General features: G+C 30.3%; 1 protein-coding gene across 1 annotated transcript in view; it reads left to right on the top strand.

The window, feature by feature from the left end:
- Window positions 1–10953: 10953 nt before the first annotated feature.
- Window positions 10954–22600, top strand: part of LOC129952858 (phosphatidylcholine:ceramide cholinephosphotransferase 1-like) — a 127172-nt gene continuing 115525 nt past the window's right edge. The window contains exon 1 of the mRNA XM_056065744.1: window positions 10954–12219. Within this exon, the coding sequence (XP_055921719.1) occupies window positions 12163–12219 (57 nt within the window). The 5' untranslated portion in view covers window positions 10954–12162. The remainder of the gene's footprint in view (window positions 12220–22600) is intronic.

The following is a 22600-nucleotide window of genomic DNA, read 5'->3' as shown; positions in this document are numbered from 1 at the left end:
AGGCGTCCGTCAGGGATGTGCGTTGAGTCCTCTTTTATTTGCGCTCTTTGTGGATGACCTCATAGACAATATTAGTGGAGAAGTGGAATTCGCCGGGACACCGATCAAATTACTATATTATACCGATTGCATTGTGCTGTTTTCTAATTCACGCCAATTCATCAATGAGAACTCCTGCATCTCAACTATATACCGCATAGGGAGAAGAGTTTTCCTTGGATTTAATTACCTTACGGAAGAGGAAATGATAAGACTCTTTAATGAGATGACGGTGGAAGTTAAAATGTATCTTGATTTTAAATTATTCATTTATATATAGATACTAGCGGCTCGGTACGTGCTTCGCTACGTATGAGGCATAGTAATAAAAAAATTATTATTAAGTTCATTAATTCAAACAAAAAAAAAATATTTTAAATTGCTAGCTATTGAAAAGTCTAAATGATATATTGTTTATATTATATTTATCAGCAAAGAGTAAAAAGTAAAAAATAAAAAAGAATTAGGTACCTTTACTATGGTGGGCTATATGGGTTAGTCTAAAAAAGTTAAATAAACAATATTTTTATTTATTTTTTCATTTTGGGCATGAATAAATAAACATTTGGGGACACCGACTCTGGAACACTGATTCCTCCAAATTGACACCGCAAACGTGAAGTGTTTCCCCTTGGGCCTTATTTATGAACATCGCAAATGATAAAGGCACAGGATATTGTAATCTTTTGAATTAAAATGGCATATTCGTTGGAATCATAGGGATACTCGGTATCAAAAACACTTATCCTTTTACTTTACCAGTTAAGATTGTAGCTTCAATCAAAATTGGCAATAACTTTTTCACTGCCAATCTGGTGCCATTACACAGTTTTCGTGGATTAATATTTTGCATTAAAATAATCAAAGAACCAATTACCAGATTCAAGCAATGTGTAGTATACCAGGTGGTTCCAATGAATTTGAAAATTCAGTTAAATAATTCATTGCCTCATCTTGATTCATAACACTGTCAATTGATTTATATGTCCTGACTACCTTGGCAGTTTCGATTGAATTTGAAAATTAATGGCATTGATATAATTGTTTTTCGGTACTTAAATGGTACGTTCTCTCAACCAATCGTGATTTCTGTAGTTCTGAAGAATATTCGGAAAAACACATTCAATCAACTCATCTATAGATTGCGCAATTGTACAAAAATTGATCGGTAAAGTGATCAATTCGTTTGTACTGTCGATTGGTATTTTGTCATTACCAATTTCTAACAAATGTTTTGATAACTCATGTGCAGTTGCATCATTATGTAGGTGAATACGCATATTAGTTCAGTGTCAATTTTCGTACACATCTCCAAAGAACTGATGACTTCAAACAGGTGTTTATTCAATCTGTAAGAGTTGATTGAGGAATGACAGGCAATGTTTGCGAAAGTGCCCTGACAGCAATATAAGAGCACCACCAAAACAGCTGTTGATTAGCGCGCAAATCTTACATTGTTCGATTAAATGCTTGTAATGATTTATATTCGCCATTGTGCACTCATCCCATAAAAAAATTGACGTTAATCGCAGAACTATTGCCATAGCAGAATTTCTCGAAATATTGCAAGTTGGAGTTCCAATCGCCCGTACATTCAATGGCAATTTTGATGCAGAGTGTGCGGTCCGACCACCTTCTAATAATGTAGCAGCAATTCCCGAAGATGCAAGTGCCAATTCAATTTTCTGTTCCGATCGAATAGTCGCTAAAATCAATGATACAATGAAAGTTTTACCACCAGGTGCATCCAAGAAATATAATCCACCTGCATTATTGGAAACGGCTTGCATGATTGTGTCATACACATGTTTTTGTTGAATATTCAATTTGGTAATATTCTATTGTACAAAGAAACGTAAATTATTAAAATTGAACTCCTGCTCACTTTGCAATTCACGATCAAAAAAATCATGTATCTCACGGTTTGGTGCGGTCATACCCAACAATTGTGCTAATGCTTTATTTACAACCGTTAGACACATATCTTCAATTATTGTTACAGCTTCGTTCTACATTTCCAAGGTAATCAAAAAATCGTATTAGTACAAATTGCTTGTATATGGGAGTATAGAAAGATGTTGATTTTACACCTTTTCAAGATTTTTTTTTTTTAATTTTCTTTACGAACAAACCTTCTCTGGACTTCCACGAATAATTCAAAACCAAAATTATCAAAATCGGTTAAGACATTCTTGAGTTATAACATTACAACGAAAAGTGGCATTGATTTTTATATATATAGATGTTTTTTGTTTTTTCTGTTTGTTTAACAATTCTTAATTTTTAATGCAACCATTACGTTATGTTACTTTATATAACATTAAATTTATCTTGTCAACATGGCAGACGACATTGCCATGCTAATTGTGATTTTGTAAATTTATAAGCATTTTAAGAAAAAATAAAAATAAAATTAAATCTAATTTAATCTACATAAATCTAGTGTTCTTTTTCTGGGAAACACAGGAACCAGAAAACAAGCGTCAGTTAATTAAATCAGATTTTGATAACAAATTTTGTTGTAGTGATTTCAAATAGCTCACTATTATTCAAACAATTTTAATAGATCTTTTTGGCCAACAGTCTCAAGCCAGGTTTAGAAAAAAATGTTTCCTTTTTTTGAACTTTCCCATGTTGTATAACTAGACTTGTCTCCAATAAAAGATAATAATTTTAATAATTAATTTTTTTCTTATAAGATATTGTTTTCAACATTCTGTAAAATTTTGAGAAAAATGGATTTGAATGTTTTCTTATAAAAAAAAACATAAAAACAATACTAAAACGTAGCAAAAATTTACTTCTTTCTCAAATATCTTTTCAAAAATTCAAAATATTGGCTTCACACTAATTTTATCTCACAGAAAATATTGTTTTCGACATTCAGTAAATTTTCTGTTTTTTTCATAAAAAATTAAAATCTACAAAAAATAGTACGAAAATGCTACTGCAATTGGTAGAAATTGGTTTCGACTAAATATATGTATCTCTTTAACAAAAATAGATTTTAAAACCAAACTATGCAAAATATTGTTGGTTATTTTTTTTTTTTTTGAATAATTGAACTTACAACTTTTTAATAAAAACACGAAAACCTACAAACTTTTGAGCAAGACAAATCGGCAGAAGAGATGGGAAGTTATCAGTGTGGGTCGCATCCCATCCTTATTTTTATATAAATTCGTTACAAATCCAATTGACAGTTTTTTTTATAAAAAAATAAAAATCTTCAAAAAGTTGGTATCGAATCCAATCGAAATTTTTTTGTTTTTTAACTCAAGTATTTCAAAAACAAACACTGATATTGACTTCAAACTTTTATTTTGTCTCGCAGGAAATGTTGGTATTAGAATTTTGAAGACCTTAAGTTATAAGTGTGGGTCGCAAAACCAGTCTTTTTAAAATTTATTATAATTGCATAAATCAAAAGTAACTAGGTTTATTTGAATTTCAATATCTTGTATGAATTCAATGCAGTTCAGAAAGAAATTCATGTTTATTTATTTTTAATTCTGTATCAACTCTGTATAAACCAAGGCGGTAACCTTACCTCAGGTACTTATCCACCATGTCATCTATTACCACTTACCTACCTCACCAACTTCTCGGAATAAAACAGAATCAAAATAGAAAAAAAAAATAATGATTTGAATGAAATGATGCAATCTTTTGAAAGCACGGGTGGTCAACAAAAGAATTTATTAATAACATGTTTCGACACAAACAAAAAACTATACTACGATTAGGTATATGACACGAAAAGAACATGAAGATGACGATGACCATACATAAAAATAATTCTATATGACGTCATCATCCTTTTCGTTAGTCACCTAAAGACAATTAATTGTTTCAAAGCACCACACCGTCATCGAAGCTTTCAAAACAACATCATGTCTGGCCACTATTTTATAGGTTTGGTTTTTGGCTTGAATCATTTGTGACTGATTCATTATTCTCACGCCAAACACCGAGAATCATCTGTAAGATTTCTACATATAGCTTCTCAAAACATACTTATAAGCTATATTGATGGATGTATAGCTTGTAGAATTTGCGAAATCGCAATTACATTTACAGGTAGGTAAATAACATGGTTTTGATGGTGAAGAGGGGGTGACTACGAGAATGTTGACATTCTAAGAAATTAAACGTCATTCGTTGGTGAAAATAGTAAAGTTTACCATTTTACACACAAATACTACAGAAGATGAAAACCGAAACTGAAAAGCTTTTTCGAATATTCTAAATGAACAAGTGACACTAAAAGAAACACAACGGAACGTTTTTAAACAAATATTGATGGCAATGATTCGACAAAAAAAATAACAGTTAACTTTATCAAGGTCTTATCGGGAATCAGTTCGCCAGCCGAATATTGAAATGATCCCTATTAATGACGTTTTTTGACTTTAGACCAAAAATAATAAAAATATCGAAGTTTTTTAAAATCAACTTATCTGCTACCTTTGGTTTTTACTCCGGCAATTTAAGAAACAAATATAAGTTTAATTGCCAATTTTAAGATTAAGGTGGAGAATTATCAACTGAAGATAAGAAATCGTCATAATCAATTTTTTGTAGATACAATACTTATTAATCATTTAATCAGATTTTGCAATCAATTATCTGAGTGGTTAAAACAACTTAACTGACCGAAATAATACAAAATTGTTTTATTTATTACACTGGTCAACAAGTTTATGTAGCGGGCAATCAAATAATACTTTTTTTTAAAGATTCTTAATGGCTCTAGTTCAAATCCCGCTTAAAAATGATTATTTTTTTAAGATTTTTAATGGCTCTAGGTCAAATCCCGCTTAAAAATCCATCTATTTCGCGTCAGGTTCTTAAGACAACGGAAATATTTTATAATTCGAAAAATACAACATTTTATGTTTTTTGAGGAAGCTGTTTTTTTGTTTAAAATGTTCAGTAATTTATTTATTTTTCAAAAAATCCTCATTAGTTGTAAGACCTTACATATCATACATAAACCTTCATAATAATGAACCTTAAGAACGCCGAAGTATATATTATGCTAAAAAATTCAAGACAATTTTTTATTCCTATTTCGAATTCATAGCCTTAAGTTTAAAATAACTTCAAATGTTCAAAGTTTATTGAAAAAATAATGTTGAAAACTGGTAAACTGTTCTAAAATAGGAAATAAATCTACAACGAATTATACAAAAATATATAGAGAATTACATTCACAACTTACGAAAGAGTCTAATAAGGACCCATAAGTCATCTTATAACTAATAACGAATTACGAAAATTAAGTAATATACTAAAGTGATTTAAAATTTATCTAATAAATAAAGATTTTTACTTTGCTAAAACATCGCACAATATTTGTTTTAAGAACTACTGTGCCTTATTCTAGCTTTAAAATCAATGTTTTATGCATTCTTCTTTGCAGAAAGGTATATTTAAATATCATGACCTAAAAAAACAAATTAATTTGAAAAAGTATTATGTTTCTACAACACAGACAAAACTTTAATTTTGTTCACCAGTTTGTTTTAAGATACTAAGTTGAATGTTATGATTATGAACATCAAATAATAAAATACGTAAAGATAAAGTCCAAATAATAATACATTCAATTTTGTAATTGAAATCGTCTTAAGCGGTTAAAGTAGTACAGTCCTTCTCGAGGGAAACTTAACTTCATTCTGGGATTTGAATACTTAAATCAATTTTCCCAAAAAAAACATTAAATAGATGTATGGCTTCTTTTGGTTCTTGGGTCTCATGAATAACAAACGTTCAAAGACGAACGATTTTTGAGAATGGGTTTCTGGTAGAACTGTATCACTAAAAAAACACAAATCACAAATACTCCAATGTTTATTATCTTTTAATTATTAGGTAAATTTTTTCCACTGTTTCACGGTATAAAATTGGAAATTTTAAAGTATACTATCAAAACCGGTCCAGAGTTGATGTGGCTAAATGATTTTTGAAGGTTTTAAAAAAATTAACACAAATTAACAAAATTTAAAATTAAACTAAAAATGATTATTAAGAGGTCTAACTATCTACATATATTTTATATAGGTAGGGCGGTCCTATAGTTGTCTGTAGAAGGAATGATTGAAGGCTTCATCTCTTTGAGACTTATAGAACAGTCCACTTTTAATTTATAAATATTGACTAAATCGAAATAAAAACCATCCTATCTCTTAAGTTGGATCAAATTACATATAAATGCCGACTTCATAATATTCTTTTGACTTGGCTAAGAGGTCACTCGAAACAAACATCTGGATACTATATTTTTATGCATTTTAATAAATATCTATATCTTAACTAAATATAAGGAACAATTTATATTTAATGGGTTTTCGTGTTTTCCATTTTGTAAATGGAATTGCCACAAATAATTTTAGATGAAAGTTGATACATCAGCTTATTAGAAGAACACACAAGAAATTAAATTCGCAAAAATATTTGATGTACATTAAAAATAAGTTCGGTTGAAATACCAAAGCCCATCTTGAGTGACATCAAAGAAACACGGGTCTACGAACACAGCCATCAAGTGTTAAACTTATTAACGTCAAATAAAAATTTCTAAAATTGTTTTCGATACTCGAATAAAACTAAAATCCTTATCCGTAACAGGATTTCACATTATCTTTTATTGGCAGTGTTTTCTGTTTCTAATATGGATGTTGTATTTATTTATCATACAAATTTCTACTGTACTACAGATGACTTTTCCAAATAAACACGGGTACAGTAAGTTTAGTTCGTTTTCTTTTAAGGAAGAATATATATTAATAGAAGATATTGCGATGAGAACCACTCTGATAACATAGCATCTCGTCTGTTAAATATTGACTTGCTTCAAACTTAAAAGAAATGTATACCAATATTTTGTATGAGATAACAGTTTCAAGTAATTTCTTTATTTGTTCTTCTAATATTTGATACAAAAAGCATTTCTTATCAGTTTCCTTCCATATTAAGTCAGACAGTTTTTCAGTTGAGTTTTTCTAAAAAATTGTTAACAATTTTTTGCATATGATGAAATAGTTTCATTTTAAAATCTTTTTGTGTTAACGAGATTTTTAGTCAAAATCCTATTCTTACCAATTTTAGTAGCATTTATTGAAAGTTCTTATTTCTTATATAAACAAATGCAGATTGGATTTTTTTGTTGAAAACTAAGCACAGAATTAAATCATTATCGAGTCAATAACTTTATTTATTCACGAGGTAACGAAAATCGCTTATAAATGCTTGACAAATTTGCCTACTATTTTTTGTAAATGTTAGTTTTTATGATTAAACTGTAAGATTTTTCTACAAATATTACCTAATGTCGAAAACAATATTTTTTATAAGATAAAATTAGTTTAAAGTCAATATCTTACATTTTTGAACCGATATTCGATTCGAAAATCAATTTTTTACCAACTTTTATAAATGTTTTTTTTAGGTTTTTATTTTTTGAAGAGAAAAATGTTAATTCGATTTTTCTCAAAATTTTATAAGATGTTAAAAACGTTATTCTTCATTACATTGAATTATTTTGGAGATAAATCATAATTTTTTTGCTCTTGAAATAGTTGAGGAATTGATTTTGTTAATATATGATAAGTTCCAAGCAATAGATTCTGTGCCAACCTTCTGGCTTAAAGCTTTCACAGTCCAAATTTTAATGAACTCCAGGTGCAAAGATTCATTTATTAACTTCCCATAGGAAGTTATTATAATGGGTCCGATTTGTCAAATTGAAAATTTTGACATTTCTCGACGTTCCTAGAGTCGAAATAAAAGATTTTTAGAAAGATGTCTGTGCGTGCTTGTGTACGTACGTTTGTACGTGTGTCCGTCCGAACATTCGCGACGTTTTTTCGTCGTACATAGCTCAAGAACCAGAAGAGATATCGACTTAAAATAAATTTTCTTATACAGATAAAAAGGCAGAAAGATGCAGAAATGGCTCTTTAGAAAATTGTGTGAAAAAAGGTGAGCATTTTGGTTAACCCTTAATATCTTACGAATCAAAAACGCTAGAGACTTGAATTAAATTTAATATTTAAACGTGATATCAAACAACTTTATTTTTGGAAAAAATTCCATTTAAAGTTTTTTTTTATAAATCAAAAACACTGACAAAAAAAAATTTGTCACCTCCAAAATTTTACGACTAAAATATGATTTTTCTCTCCAAAACAATTTTGTGCAACGAAGAATAATGTTTTTGACATCTGATAAAATTTTGAAAATAAGAGTCTAAACAAAACATTATTCAAAGTTGGTAAAAAGAATTAATATCGATTCAAATATTTTTGAGGCTTCAAACTAATTTAATCTAAGAAGAAATATTGTTCTCAACATTCGGTATAATTTTGAAAAAAATCGAATTGACAGTTTTTTTACAAAAAATTAAAAACCTAAAAAGAATTTAACCAAAGTTGGTAAAAATTGATTTTCGACTCAAATATCTTTTTGAAAATTTGAAATATTGGCTCCAAACTAATTTAATCTTAGAAGTTTTCAACATTCGGTAAAATTTTGAAAAAAAATTGAATTGACAGTTTTTTTTACAAAAAATAAAACTCTAAAAAAAAAAAACAAATTGTAAAAATTTACTTTCGACTCAAATAGCTTTTCCAAAATTAAAAATATTGGTTTCAAACTTATTTTATTTTACAGAAAATATTGTTTTAGATATTAAGTAGTTTTTTTATAAAAATCCAACAGTCCTTTTTTCATAAAAAAATAAAATCTACAAAAAATAGTACGCAAATTTGGTAAGAATTGATGTTCGGTTCTTGATATCTCCCAAATTAATTTCATTCTTCTAATTTGTAAAAATTAAAGAAATGCCACTGTAATTGGTTAAACATTTTTTCGACTTAAAATCTTTTAAACAAAACTGGTTTTTCAAACAAAACAATTTCTTTGTATGAAAAATATTGTTAGTAATTTTAAAATTTGTTAGAATAATTCAACTAACAAATTTTTTAACCCAACACGAAAACCTGCAAACTTTTAAGCAAGACAAATCGGCAGACGGGATGGGAAATTATCAGTGTGGGTCGCATCCCAGCTTCTTTTATATTATTTATTTTAACGTGATACAAAACCAGTATATTGTTAAAAAAAAACATATTAACGGTTTTTTTTATAAATCAAACAAAAAAATGAGAAAAAAAATTGTCACCACTAACATTTTACGAATAAAAAATGATTTCATCTCCAAAACAATTTTCTGCAACGAAAAATAATGTTTTTAACATCTGGTGAAATAACGTTTCTAACATCTGGTGAAATTTTGGAGAAAAATCGAATTGACAGTTTTTTATATAAAAAAAACAAACCTAAAAAAATTACTCAATGTTGGTAAAAATAGATTTTCGACTGAAATATCTTTCCAAAAACTTGGGATTATGGCTTCAAACATATTTTATCTTATAAGAAATATAGTTTTCACCGTTGGGTAAAATTTTGAGAATAATCGAAGCGGCAGTTTTTTTACAAAAAAGTAAAAACCTAACAAAAAGTTGATAAAAATTGATTTTCAACTCAAATATCTTTTTTAACAATTGAGATTATGGCTTCCAACTATTTGCACTTATTAGAAATATTGTTCTTTAAATTCAGAAAAATCGAACTAACAGTATTTATTACAAAAAAATAAGAACCTAAAATAAAATAATAAAAGTTGCTAAAAATTGATTTTCGACTCAAATATCTTTCCAAAACTTGATGATATTGGCTTTAAACTAATTTTTGCTTTTAAAAAAATATTGGTTGGTAACAATTTACTTTCGACTCAAATAGCTTTTCAAAAATTAAAAAATATTGTCTTCAAACTTGTTTTATTTCATAAAAAATACTGTTTTCTATATTCACTAGTTATTTTTTTTATAAAAATCCAACAGTCCGTTTTTCATAAAAAATAAAATCTACGAAAAATAGTACGCAAATTTGGTAAAAATTGATACGAGTACCTGCATATAGACAAACTTTTAAGCAAGAAAAATCGATAGACGGGATGGGAAGTTATCAGTGTGGGTCGTATCCCAGCCTCTTTTTTATACTAATTCTGAACGACATTTCATAAAAATATTATTCAATGTTCGTACGATCAATTTGAAAGTGATCATAATTATAAAGTTTGTTAGAACAAAGTACTTTTCAACTATTACATATATGTATATAGTTTAAAATTTAATTTAAGTTGCTAGCGTTATTGTTTCGTGAGATATTTTATGATAGTCAAAAATTTAAATTTTTATTTTTTTAAATTGCCACCTACTAATTTGTTTAAAAGTCCTGCCTACACATTTCTGCATTATTATCTGTATAACAACATTTATTTGAAGTCGATATCTGCACTCCAAGGTAGTGAGATATGGACTATGAAAAAAGCTTCCAGAACGTTGAGAAATCTCAAAATTTCAAAATTTTAATTCGACAAATCGAACTGATTGCAATAACTTCCTACGGAAAGTCAAAAATATGCACCACTTCATAACTGGAACGATGAAATACGGCCACTTCTTCTCCACATCCACAAAACGACATTTATACATTTCAATATATTTTTTTTTCAATTTTATTTCCTTTAAAAATTATCTATTTAAAATTTGACAAAAAAGTGTACCGCTTTCTTAGAATCATAATTAAACCATACAAATATTTTCAAAAATCTATTTGAGATTTTCAGTTTAAAAATAATCTTTACTTTCTACCCCCACTGTAATATCGAAAAAGCTCCCACCAAGCCATACCAACCTACATTAAAACTTAAAGCTTTTAACTTTAAACAACAACAAAACAACAAGTAAATGTTTTTTTACTTTTTTTAAATCATCATCGTGCATCGTCTCTCTGGCTGAGTTTCTTGTTGATGGCCTCATAGCCCAAGTCTCAAACAGTTATTAAAGTGCTTTTTTCTTCCACGAGACGTAGACGTGAGAGTGTAGACCGTAAAAAAACAACGGGCTAAAGTACGAACGAACGACGACGACGGATAGCGAGAAAAGAATACAAAAGATAAACTACTTTTGGCAACACCACACGAAAACAAGAAATTATAAAAATAAACAAAGAAAACATATTTTTTTCGGTGTTAAATTTGTTAAAAAACGAACAAACAAAAATTTGTTAACTCGCTTTAACGGCAGTTGGCCTTACGGTTTTTGTTTTTTGGTGAGACTGAAAAAAGAAAAAGACGTTTGTCCTGATTTCGTGCCGTGCGATTGTGAATGGACAATTCGTGTCAAAATACCTACCTTCCTATCGGAATTTCCCCAAAATCCTTTTTAAAGTGGATGACCAAAGTGTGCTTCTAAAACAAAATAAAAAGCAAAAATAAAATCCTTGGAAACCGTTAGCATAAATATCTATACCAACCTATACCTGTTCGCCAGTGAGATAATGTTATATCATGGATATTTTGGTGACAATGTGCAACGCATGTAACAGATCTAAAACGTATCCTTATCGGTTGGTGATGATGGCGTGTCCTTGAATGGGTACGACACCCTTGCGCCCCCGCCCAACTCGCAACTCGCAAAGGTTTTCATTCATCTATGTTTTGTTCAGTCAGTGAGTGAATCCTTGAAGTGGTGAAAAACAACGAAAGCACATAAAGCACCTACCTATACATCCAGGAACAAATATGTATAAAGTTCCAGGACCAATTTAGTCCTTATAGCATACTTTTTTTTTGTTTATTTGTTTTCCTTTTGTTTTATGTTTCGGGGAAAAGAAAAATAAATTTTCTTTGCAAAGTTTTCCGCGTGTGTGTGAGCTCTATTTTTTCATCAAATAGTGTGTTCTCTTCTACATTCAATACATAATATTCTATTCCATGTGCCTCTCTACAGTGTGATAGTCCTTGTTATATTTTTATATCTATTTTTTCGATTAAATTTTTAATTTTCTTACCTTTGATTCGTATGAAAAGATTTGTTTGTTGAAAAAATAATAATTGCCATCCTGTCGAAGTTTCTAAGCAAAATCTGTGCAATCTGCACCAACAAGTGGAGTAGCAGCAGTAGTGCAGGTGGCAGTGGCAGAAACAGTAGTAGCAGTAGCAGTAGTAGTAGCAGTAGCAGGTGCAAGCATATCAAGCGATACATCACAGCAATGTCGATGGCGGTGGCAGAGGACGAAGATTCCTATTGCAAAGGAAGTGATGATAATGTGAGTGAATTTTACATTTTCTTTTAAAACAACAAAAACATTGACAAACTGTACCTACACCTTTGAATACCTGTACCTATGTTTATAACTTGCTCTGGATAACCATGATATGGTGAAATAAGAAATACAAAAAATAAAGGAAAAAACTCTGTAACTTGTGTGAGGTGTGACCCCGTTTGCAATATCAAAACCTCGCCAATCCTTTTCATTCAGAAAATCCACAATTTATCTGGCTCCTATCCTAAGGGAACATGTATTGGAGTTATGATAAAAATGTGATTACTTGTTGTTTGTTAAAAATTAACTCAGCTTGCGGTTTTAAGATTTAAAATAGAATTGGTCCTTTTCATAAGGATGCACTTACGTTGAAATAAAATTGGACTTTAGTTGTAGCTAATAATAAAGCTGCGTTTTGCATTTATTTTTAACTGAGGAGCCAAATGGACGTTTTTTAACCCATTTTTGTTAAGTTAATAATCCAAATTTCCGAACTAGAGTGCGAAATGCAACATGTCAAAAAATCATTTATTTCGGAAAGTATTGGGCTTATAGAGACGGGAATGGGCTCAAAATGAAGAACATTTAGTCAACTTCAAAGTGTAGAGAGGATTTATGGTGACGTTACTAGCCCATCAGAGTTAAAATCTGTCATACTTGGCAAAAAACTAACGATTTTCGCTATGTTGTGTTCAGAGCCTGAGGTCGAAAATCTGGATTATTTATAGGAGCAACGATAAAAGCACCTAGAAAAATTACCCGATTTGCGGAAATGGTTCTTTATGTCCAGAGAAATGACTTTTTGACTAAAAAGTAGTGTTAGTAGATGTAATAGTTTCCAATTTTATCAAAAAATAATATAGGTACCTACATTATATTATTTTTAACTTTGAGATGTAACAAAAGCAAGATTTTTTGTTTAAATTGCTCCAAAAATTGATTTCTGGCTTTGAGAAAAGTTATATTACATAAATGTAACTGTTGCCATTGTTTTTCAATTTTTGATTTTGTATGTCAACTTACTTTTCTAAAAAATTACCCCTAACACTTAAAAGGGGGATATAGACCCCTATTTTTACTATTTTTGCCAATCTTCTCACTCCAGAGTTATGGTTTCCAAATTATTCCAAATTATATATTTTTATTATTTTAGGATAAATTTGTCGATTTCTTGTAATATTTGTATTTATGCTAATTTTTGAACAATTGTATTCTGAAAACTCTTACATCTATAGACAAACCTTTAAGCAAAAATTGTAGTTGATATAAATTCCCTAAAATCGTAAAACATAATTGTTTTAAAAGCAAAATCTACTTCGTGGTAAAATTTTTGGCGGTTTTTCTGGTTTTTGGAAATCTAGTGTTCGTCGATTCGAGGTTGGAAACTTGGATTATTGATTCGGCCAACATCATAATCAAGTAACCAAAAAATTAAAAATACCAGTAATAACGCAAGCACTCCTTCTATTCAAATGACAAAATTACTGGACTAAATGCTAATATCTAGAAAATGTTTCTCGAAATAGGTACAAACAATTTAAAAAGATTAAAAAATCCACGCGTGTGAACGTAACCATTATGATGGTAATACATTTTTACTATTTTTGTGTATTCATTATGAAATCAAGTGACACCTGTCAAAAAGACCAACTCCGAAAAAAGTATTGCCAGATTGAAAATCACAAGTCTAGAAAAAACTCCCGCTACGTTTATGTGTAACTCAAAGACTTGTAAAGAAAATTTCTAAATATTAAATTAATTGATAATTAATTATGAATTGAATACAAAACTAAGGGTAACAACACTAAACCCACTTTAATTTTTGTATTTAAAATTTTAAAATTGTTTGCAAATACAAAAATCTATCCAATCTTATCTTTCTTTTAAAGATTAGGAAATATAAGTAGGTACTCAAAATTAACTTTCACTAGTCTGTTGGTCATTATTGTCTTTGGACTTTTTTATCTAAGAAATCTTTCAAAAAAAAATTACTAGACGATATTGTGCATTAACCAACCTTAAATTATCAATTACCATGACAGTCTTGATTTTAATAAAAATACGATTAAGATGAAAATTAAATGAATGCTTCATATAATTTTATTTCGAAACTTCTTTCGGTTGTCACTTTTGAATTCATTAATTCACAAGCTCTGTAATTCAATCAGCCAGTTTAAACATTTGACACATCTAAAGTTTCCGAAATATATGATTTAAGATTAATTAAGCAAACGGCTTCATGTTGGTAGCAGTTTCATTCAACCGTTACTAATATTAACTTATGAACAAGAATAGTTGGTGTATAAAATCAAGTCTCTATGAAATTTCCTTTGAATGCTTTAGCGACTGCCAGAAAGTTTCATAACCCTGGCTTTACTTGAGTATGTAAATGATTTGATGGAACCAATTTCCTTTTGAACGCGTTATGTAGCTTAATTAAAGCCCTAAAAGACCTTGATAGGAACAAATTTAGTACGATACATATATTTAAAAAACCTAAAAACTTTTAAGTACGGTTTTTTACCACTGATGTCATACTGTATACTGTTTGGGAGACTGTAAACAAATGGCTCTTGATATTTTAAAAATATTTGATAGAGTTTGGAAAAAGACCTCTCTTATCGAAGTGTGTGCCATCGGTTTTAATGTATACGACCTTACTTACATTGAATAATAAAAGGTGTTGGATAAATTCAAGTCACAAAACACACAAGATACATGCTGGTGTGCTTCAGGGTTCTGTCCTATCTCCGACACTCTTTCTCAATTTGTATCACTGAACCTGACTGAAAATATTTCAGGAATTTAGTTAATTTAGGAAAAATTTCCTCGAAATAAGAATAATCTCAGTATTCAAAAAGAAAAACACACTAACACTAATAACAATGTTTGAATTATTATTGTTTCTGCATTTTCATAGAATACAGAAATAATAAAAGCTTCAAGAACTCTCTTACAGTATTCAGTTCCTAATATTTTTTAAATTTGAAAATAAGACTTTCTCTTCGATAAAAAAAATCCGAAATAGTTAAAATTTGATGAAGAAGTTCATTTAAATTAATTTGAAGTGTAGCAGTAAATTTGAGTGTGAAAGTTTACTCAAAAACCATATTTTTTTTTTGATAAAAGTTATGGCAAAAAATATGGATACAAAAGCAATTAGGAAAGTAAAAGAATAGACTCCCCGCCCCATTTAAAAAAAAATTTGCACAACAATATTTTGTGGGAGGTAAATTGAATTCACACTTTGCCTTTGTTCTCCTAATACTTGAGTTGAATACAATTTCTTATCAGTTTTTTATTTTTTTTTTTTAATGTTGTCAGCTAATTTTTCTAAAAAAATTACTAACATGATGAAATAATTTGATTTCAAAATCTGTTTTTTCTAACGAGATATTTAGTTGAAAACCAATTATCAAAAACTAGCATAAAAATTAATCATTTTGAAGTCAATACCTTCATTTATTCAGAATCCAACATCAATTTATAATCATTTTACTAAATGTTGAAAATATTGTCTTTTAAATGAAATTATAGTTCAAGGTCAATATCCTTAATTTTTGAATAGATTTTTGAGACGAAAATAAGGTTTTAACTAAGTTTTAGTAAAGTTGTTTAGATATACGTTTCTACTTTTTATCTAAAAACTTTCGATTCGATCTTTTCCAAAATTTTACTGAATTTTGAAAACTTTATTTTCTATAAGATGAATTGAGTTTAAAGCAAATATCATTCACTTTTAAAAAGATATTAAAGTCAAAAATCTATTTTACCAACTTTTAGGTTTTTATTTCTCAAAATTTTACCAGAAGTCAGAAATATTTTTTTAGTTGATACAATTATTTGGAGATAAAATGATTTTTTGTTCGTAATGTCTTCGAGGTGAGTTATTAACATCCCATAGGAAGTTATTGTAATGGGTCCAATTTGTCAAATTGCAAATTTTGACATTTCTCGACGTTTCAAGGTCCCTAGAGTCGAAATAAAAGATTTTTAGAAAGATGTCTGTGCGTGCGTGTGTACGTACGTTCGTACGTCCGTACGTTCGCATCGTCCATAGCTCATGAACCAAAAGAGACATCGATTTCAAATAAATTTTGTAATACAGATAATAAGGCAGAAAGACGCAGAAAGGGCTCTCAAAAAAATTGATTGGCTGGGTTTTTAACCATAGCAGTTTGAAAAAAAGGTGAAAATATTGGTTAACCCTAAATATCTTACGAACCAAAAACGATAGAGACTTAAACTAAATTTTATATAATAAATTGAAACGTGATATCAAAGAAGTATATTTTTGAAAAAAATCCATTTAACGGTTGTTTTTATAAATCAAAAAAAACTGAAAAAAAAATGTTGTCACCTCCAAAATGTTACGACTTAAATATTATTTCACCTCCAAAACAATTTTGTGCAACGAAGAATAATGTTTTTGACATCTGATAAAATTTTGATAAAAATCGAATTGACAGTTTTTTTATAAAAAATAAAAACCTAAAAAAAATTATTACTCAAAGTTGGTAAAAATTGAATATCGAGTCAAATATCTTTTCAAGAATTTAAAATTAAGGATTTAAACTTATTTTATCTTATAAAAAATATTGATTTCAACATTCTAAAAAATGTTGAGAAAAATCGAATTGACAGTTTTTTTACAAAAAATTAAAACCTAAAAAAAATTTAATAAAAGTTGGTAAAAATTGACTTTCGACTCAAATATCTTTTCAAAAATTAAAAATATTGGCTTCAAACGTATTTTATTTCAAAGAAATATTGTTTTCGATATTCAGTAATTTTTATATAAAAATCCAACAGTCGGTTTTTTCATAAAAAATAAAATCTACAAAAAATAGGGCGCAAATTTGGTAAAAATTGAAACGAGTACATATAGACAAACTTTTAATCAAGACAAATCGACAGACGGGATGGGAAGTTATCAGTGTGGCCTCTTCACCCACAGTCAGCCTCTCCTTTTTTTGTCATCCGAAAGCCCAAGGCCCTCCTGTTCACAATTTTAAATTCGTAAAATGGGACCGATTACAAAAACTTACTATAGAAAGTTAATCTTGATGGCCATTAACTTCTAATGGCTGCATATTACAATTTATGAATAATATTAAGTCAGATAAAACCTTCTACATTCGTGCAGTCTGGCTTAAAAAAGAATATCGCTCAATTGTGGATTATATGGGACGACACCAACCCACGCGATGTTCACTAGGTGATAATACATCCTGAAAAAGTAACCTTTTGGTGTACATTTCGGCCCGGCGATGTAATTGGTACGTACTTTTTTGAAAACTTCGTTAATGAGAATAACTAATTTCTATGGCCCAAATTAAACCATATGGACCTAGACGACATGTGGTTCCAGCATGACGGCGGCGGCGCTACGTGCCACACAGCAACGCCACAAAATCAGAAATGTTAAGAACAGTACGAGCATTTATAAAAGTACAATAGGATTAGAAGAATAGAGACTGAGCCGTTCCTGTGTGTCGGTGTTTCTAAAACTCGAAAAGTAGTTTCCTAAATTTTGTATTCTTGCCAAATTATTTGTTTCGATGTTATTATCTTTAAAAAGAAATTAATTTGAAGTCGATATATTCACTGGTACTTGAGATTGTACCTCGAACGTACAGACACTTAAACATCTCTCTAAAAATCTTTATTTTTGATTCTAGGGACATTAAAACGTCGATAAATGTCAAAAATTTCAATTTGACAAATCGGAAAGTTTGATAACTTCCTATTTTTATGGTTAAATTTCAAGGGTGTTATGAAACCCACATCAGCTTGCAATGGTTCCAAATCCAACGGTTGTCCTGACAAAAACTTCTTATCCTTATTCTCATTTTCATCCACAAATTTATGTAATGTCAACATTAAAATTCCAAACATCAACCTCGTCATCAAAATAATTATGATCCCATTTATGCGACACAGATGTGAGATTTTATTTTTCTGGGAAAATGGGGATAAATTATGCTGCTTTCGGGGGAGCTCTTATTATATGTATATTCTTCTTTTTTTTTGTGTGTGTGTGTTTGTGTTGTTTATCCCTGCACGTTTGACCGACTTCCAAGAAGAAGAAGCAAGTTTGCTGGTGGCAAAAAGAAAAACAACAACAAAATACCAAAACATGAATTCTACGCAGATGCTAAGAAAATGATGAAAATCGTTCGAGTTTTATATTATGTATATGTATGCGTTTATAGCGGTATATTTGATTATAAAGAACGAATAAACGATGATGTGTCATGTTCTGCTATTGCACACGAGCGACCTTCGGCGCTGTTCTTATACTCATATCGTATTGTTGTTTTTGTTGTTATCTCGTGCTTAAAGAACATCTAAATTTCGTGCAGCCAGTAGCGCGCCAAATAACAAGATGAATCTCAATTTGTATTTTCTTTGAATTTTCTTAACAATATTTGCATTATAATAAATTAAGATAGGTATCTATCTATTGTTGTTGTACTTCTACTTGGGTTGTTTACAAAATGCAATTTTCCGGATAAAGTTTTATTTTCGATGGGCTTTTAGTTTAGTTAAAGAAGTGGGAGGATTTAAAAGTTTATTCTTCCTTGAACAATCGATATCTGGCTGGTCTCTCAGTCTCTATATATCTCTAGGAAGACCAGACGGCGGCGGCAGCAACGACGAAGACGACGACGACGACTTATGACAACAACTATCTACAAAACTTTATAGAATATTGACGATGTTCGCCACGAATGAGATCACGATTTTAATGTCTCACTTCTAAAGGAAACAAACAAGAATACAGACTAGAAGAAAAACACTTAAAACACTATTTTGAGAAACCCAGTACCGTACCTATACCAGGCTATAGTGAATTTTCGAAACAGAAGTGCATTAAATAGGAAAGATATAAAAGTGCATTTGAATTAAAAGTGCAGTAGGAACTTTTCCGCCATAAATTAACTTTGAGTTGTTGGCTTCTAGAGGAAGACAAAAACAACAACAAAAGCAGGCTTCCTTAGCTGAGTCATCGATAAAATTGTGTTAGAATTGACGTAAGTTCTTTGGGGACATGGGGAGGACGCACTGCAACAATTTGATGGTATACTTTTAGTTTACTTGTCCACTCAAAACGAGCTGGGCTTGGTTTGTGGAGTTGGAGACCGGTGGTGGCAGAAGCGGCGGCGACGGAAGCGTGTCGTACATCAACATTCAACAACACTTTAGTGGGACGTCGTCTTGGCCTGCGTGCCGGGCATATGGTGTGGTGGTTTCTTATAATCAACACATTGTTTTGTAGTTTTAATTGTTTTCCACTTTGACATTGGATGACGGAATTTATTATTATGCGTTCACTGTCAGGGCCTGGAAATTGAATTAAATGCAAATAAAGTTGTCTCTAGGTCAGCTTTTGTATAAATATAGTTTAAAATGTTGTATATAGGGAACGCACAAGGTACAATATAAAGTAAGTGTGTTGTTCGTGGTATATCGTGAGTAGTTATACTTATAGTAATTAGAGAGGGTAACTTGGGTATACTGACAATGACAATTAGTTAGTAGAAGGTTAGCTATAGGTACATGCCCAATGTCCATGCCTTAAGGCCGTGGACGTTTGCATTTTATACACATTTTTTTAATGATGCAGCAATTTGTGATATATTAGTGGACATTATTTCTCTTTTTAATTTCTACAGTAAATTATGCCCTAAGGTGATCAAAAAGAGTCAGTATCTACATTAAATTTTAACATCTTGTTATTAATGTTTTTAATCAATTAAATAAGTTAATTTTGTTCTTCTTTTTTTTCTGTATGTATAAAGCCAAAAGAAAAAAGTTTATTGCTTTTGTCAGCCACAAATAAAATAATTGGATCTGTTTATTACTTAAAAAAGTACAGCTTGCAGTCCCCACCTTTTTATATCATTGAAAAGAATAGTTAATTTTAAACAATACTTAAAAAAACATGAATATACAAGAGTATGTATGCACACAAATTATGTCAAACAACCTACATTTTTAGATTTAGCTTTAGCTTTAGCTTTTGGCTTGATTTGCAAAGTTTAAAGGTGTGCCAAGTTATACCAAGGTACTTGAGAGAATTTAATTTATTAATTATTTAGACTAGATAAGAAAACAAGCTAATGGTCAATTTAAGTGATTTATGTATTTTGTTTATTTCTTTAGTCTGTAGAGTCCGTGAAAAAGTCTATGAAAGGCTTGGATTTAATCTATATCTTTAGTGTGACAGTCTTTCGTGATTATTTATTCTTAGTGTCTTTTAACACGATAGACGTGTTTTAAAATCACTGCAGTAGAGTCACGGCATTTAAACGAAAGTGAAATCCTGTTGCGAATAGAGCTTTGGCTTTTATTCGAGTATCGGAAGAAATGTTCAATACTCGACGAATCATACTTCGTTGGTACGTTTGACACTTAAAAGCTGTGTTAGTAGAGTAGTCACTAAAAGATGTACTTTTATATTTTGTCAGAATTTTCTAATTCAATTACGTGTGTGTTTTTCCAATTAGACTTTTGTCTAATATTTTTTTAATATGCAGGTTTTGTATTTCCTATAAGCCCTAACAAAATTTTGTGGCGACTCCGCATATATTGTTGCACCACTACACATCAAAATATAATCTAAAAATGTATCCTTTTAAGTCCTCTAAAAAAGGTTCTGATACAAAATTTAAAGTATACTCGTTTTTAATGTTGCTTAACATAAAATCGATCTTTGAATTTTCTGCTTTTCAGTATAATCTGAATTATAATTAATTGTAAATCTTAATAAAAATGTAGTCTTATTTTGGCAAAATAACTTGATGAAGTTTTTTTTAATCATACGGGAAGAGACATAAGGTGTAAGATTTGTTTATTATTTTGCAAAAAGTTAATGTCAGCAAGTATAGCGCCATTATATGCACGCGAAGGTCCGACGAACGGACCAATTATTAACTTCCCATTATTGTGATAGGTTCGATCTACTTCATTTCAACTTCTTGACGCTATTGCTGGTTCAGATCTTAATTTTATCAATAAATACCCAACTAGATACGCTCCAAATTGTTCCCCAAGCCTACTTGACCTCATTATTTTATCTGAACCAACAAACATTATTCTCAATGATCAATTATGTTTTGATGAAATATCAGACCACGACTTAGTTTTTTGTACTTATGGTATTGATTTCTCTCATTCCCAAGTTCCTTCCACATTTACTTTTAGAAATTTTAAAGCCCTCGATGTAGAAGCTTTTTATATTGATGCCAGCAGCGTGGCCTGGAGTGATTGTTACAATTTAGTGCATGTAGATAACAAACTAAACTTCATTTACAACCATGTGAAGAGATTGTTCGAAACGCATGTTCCTCTAAAAACGGTAAGAATTCAAAACGAGAAATGTCCATGGTACAAATTTGAAGTAAAGAATGCGATTAAAAGTCGAAGAAAATACTACCTCAAGTGGCGGCTTTCTCCAAATCCTACAACTTTGCGACAATACTGCTACTTTCGTAATCAAGCAACTCTCATTACCCGTTGCGCCAAACGTAACTTTTTCGCCTCGAAACTCAATACAAATCTTTCTTCTAAACAGCTCTGGAAAAATCTTCGTGACATTGGTATTGGTAAAAAGCCAATTTCTAAGTGTGAACTTGATCCTAATGACCCCAACAATCAGTTTACTCAAACAAATCAATTAGCTACTAGCTTTGAGCCCAAGGCTGGCTTACTTTATGATGGAGTTAACGATTTTTGCTTTGAGACGGTAACTGAAGACGAAATTATACGAACTTTTAAATCATTGAGGTCCAAAACTATAGGCGAAGACGGTATTCCGCTAAGATTTTTGAAACTTGTCCTACCCTGCTTGATTAACGCTCTCACTCATATTTTTAATCACTGTATTGTCACTTCTACGTTTCCTATTGCGTGGAAAGCAGGCAGGATAACTCCTGTTCCGAAAAAGCCCACACCTTCCGAACTCGCCAAATACCGGCCAGTAAGCATTTTACCTTGCATGTCCAAAGTTCTCGAAAAAATCCTTACTAAACAAACTATTGACCATTTTACGTCCAAAAGATTGCTGTCTCCATGCCAATCTGGATTTAGATCTAACCATTCCTGCTCTACAGCAATGGTAAAGATCTTAGAGGATATAAGACTCGAATACGATAAAGACAATATCTCAGTACTGTGCCTATTGGACTTCTCGAAGGCTTTTGACAAAGTTGATCATCCAATTCTTTGTCAAAAACTTGAGCACTACTTTGGTTTTTGGAATTCAGCTGTTTGTCTCATTGGTAGTTATTTGTGTAACAGAACTCAGCGTGTATGTGTTGGAAACAATTTTTCAGCACATACGTACTTGAAGATGGGTGTGCACAAGGCTCTATTCTGG

Source organism: Eupeodes corollae, chromosome 3 (genome assembly GCF_945859685.1).
Source record: "Eupeodes corollae chromosome 3, idEupCoro1.1, whole genome shotgun sequence".
NCBI lineage: Eukaryota > Metazoa > Arthropoda > Insecta > Diptera > Syrphidae > Eupeodes > Eupeodes corollae.
Note: the sequence above shows the minus strand (reverse complement) of the source record. Positions and strands in the feature narration are given on the sequence as shown.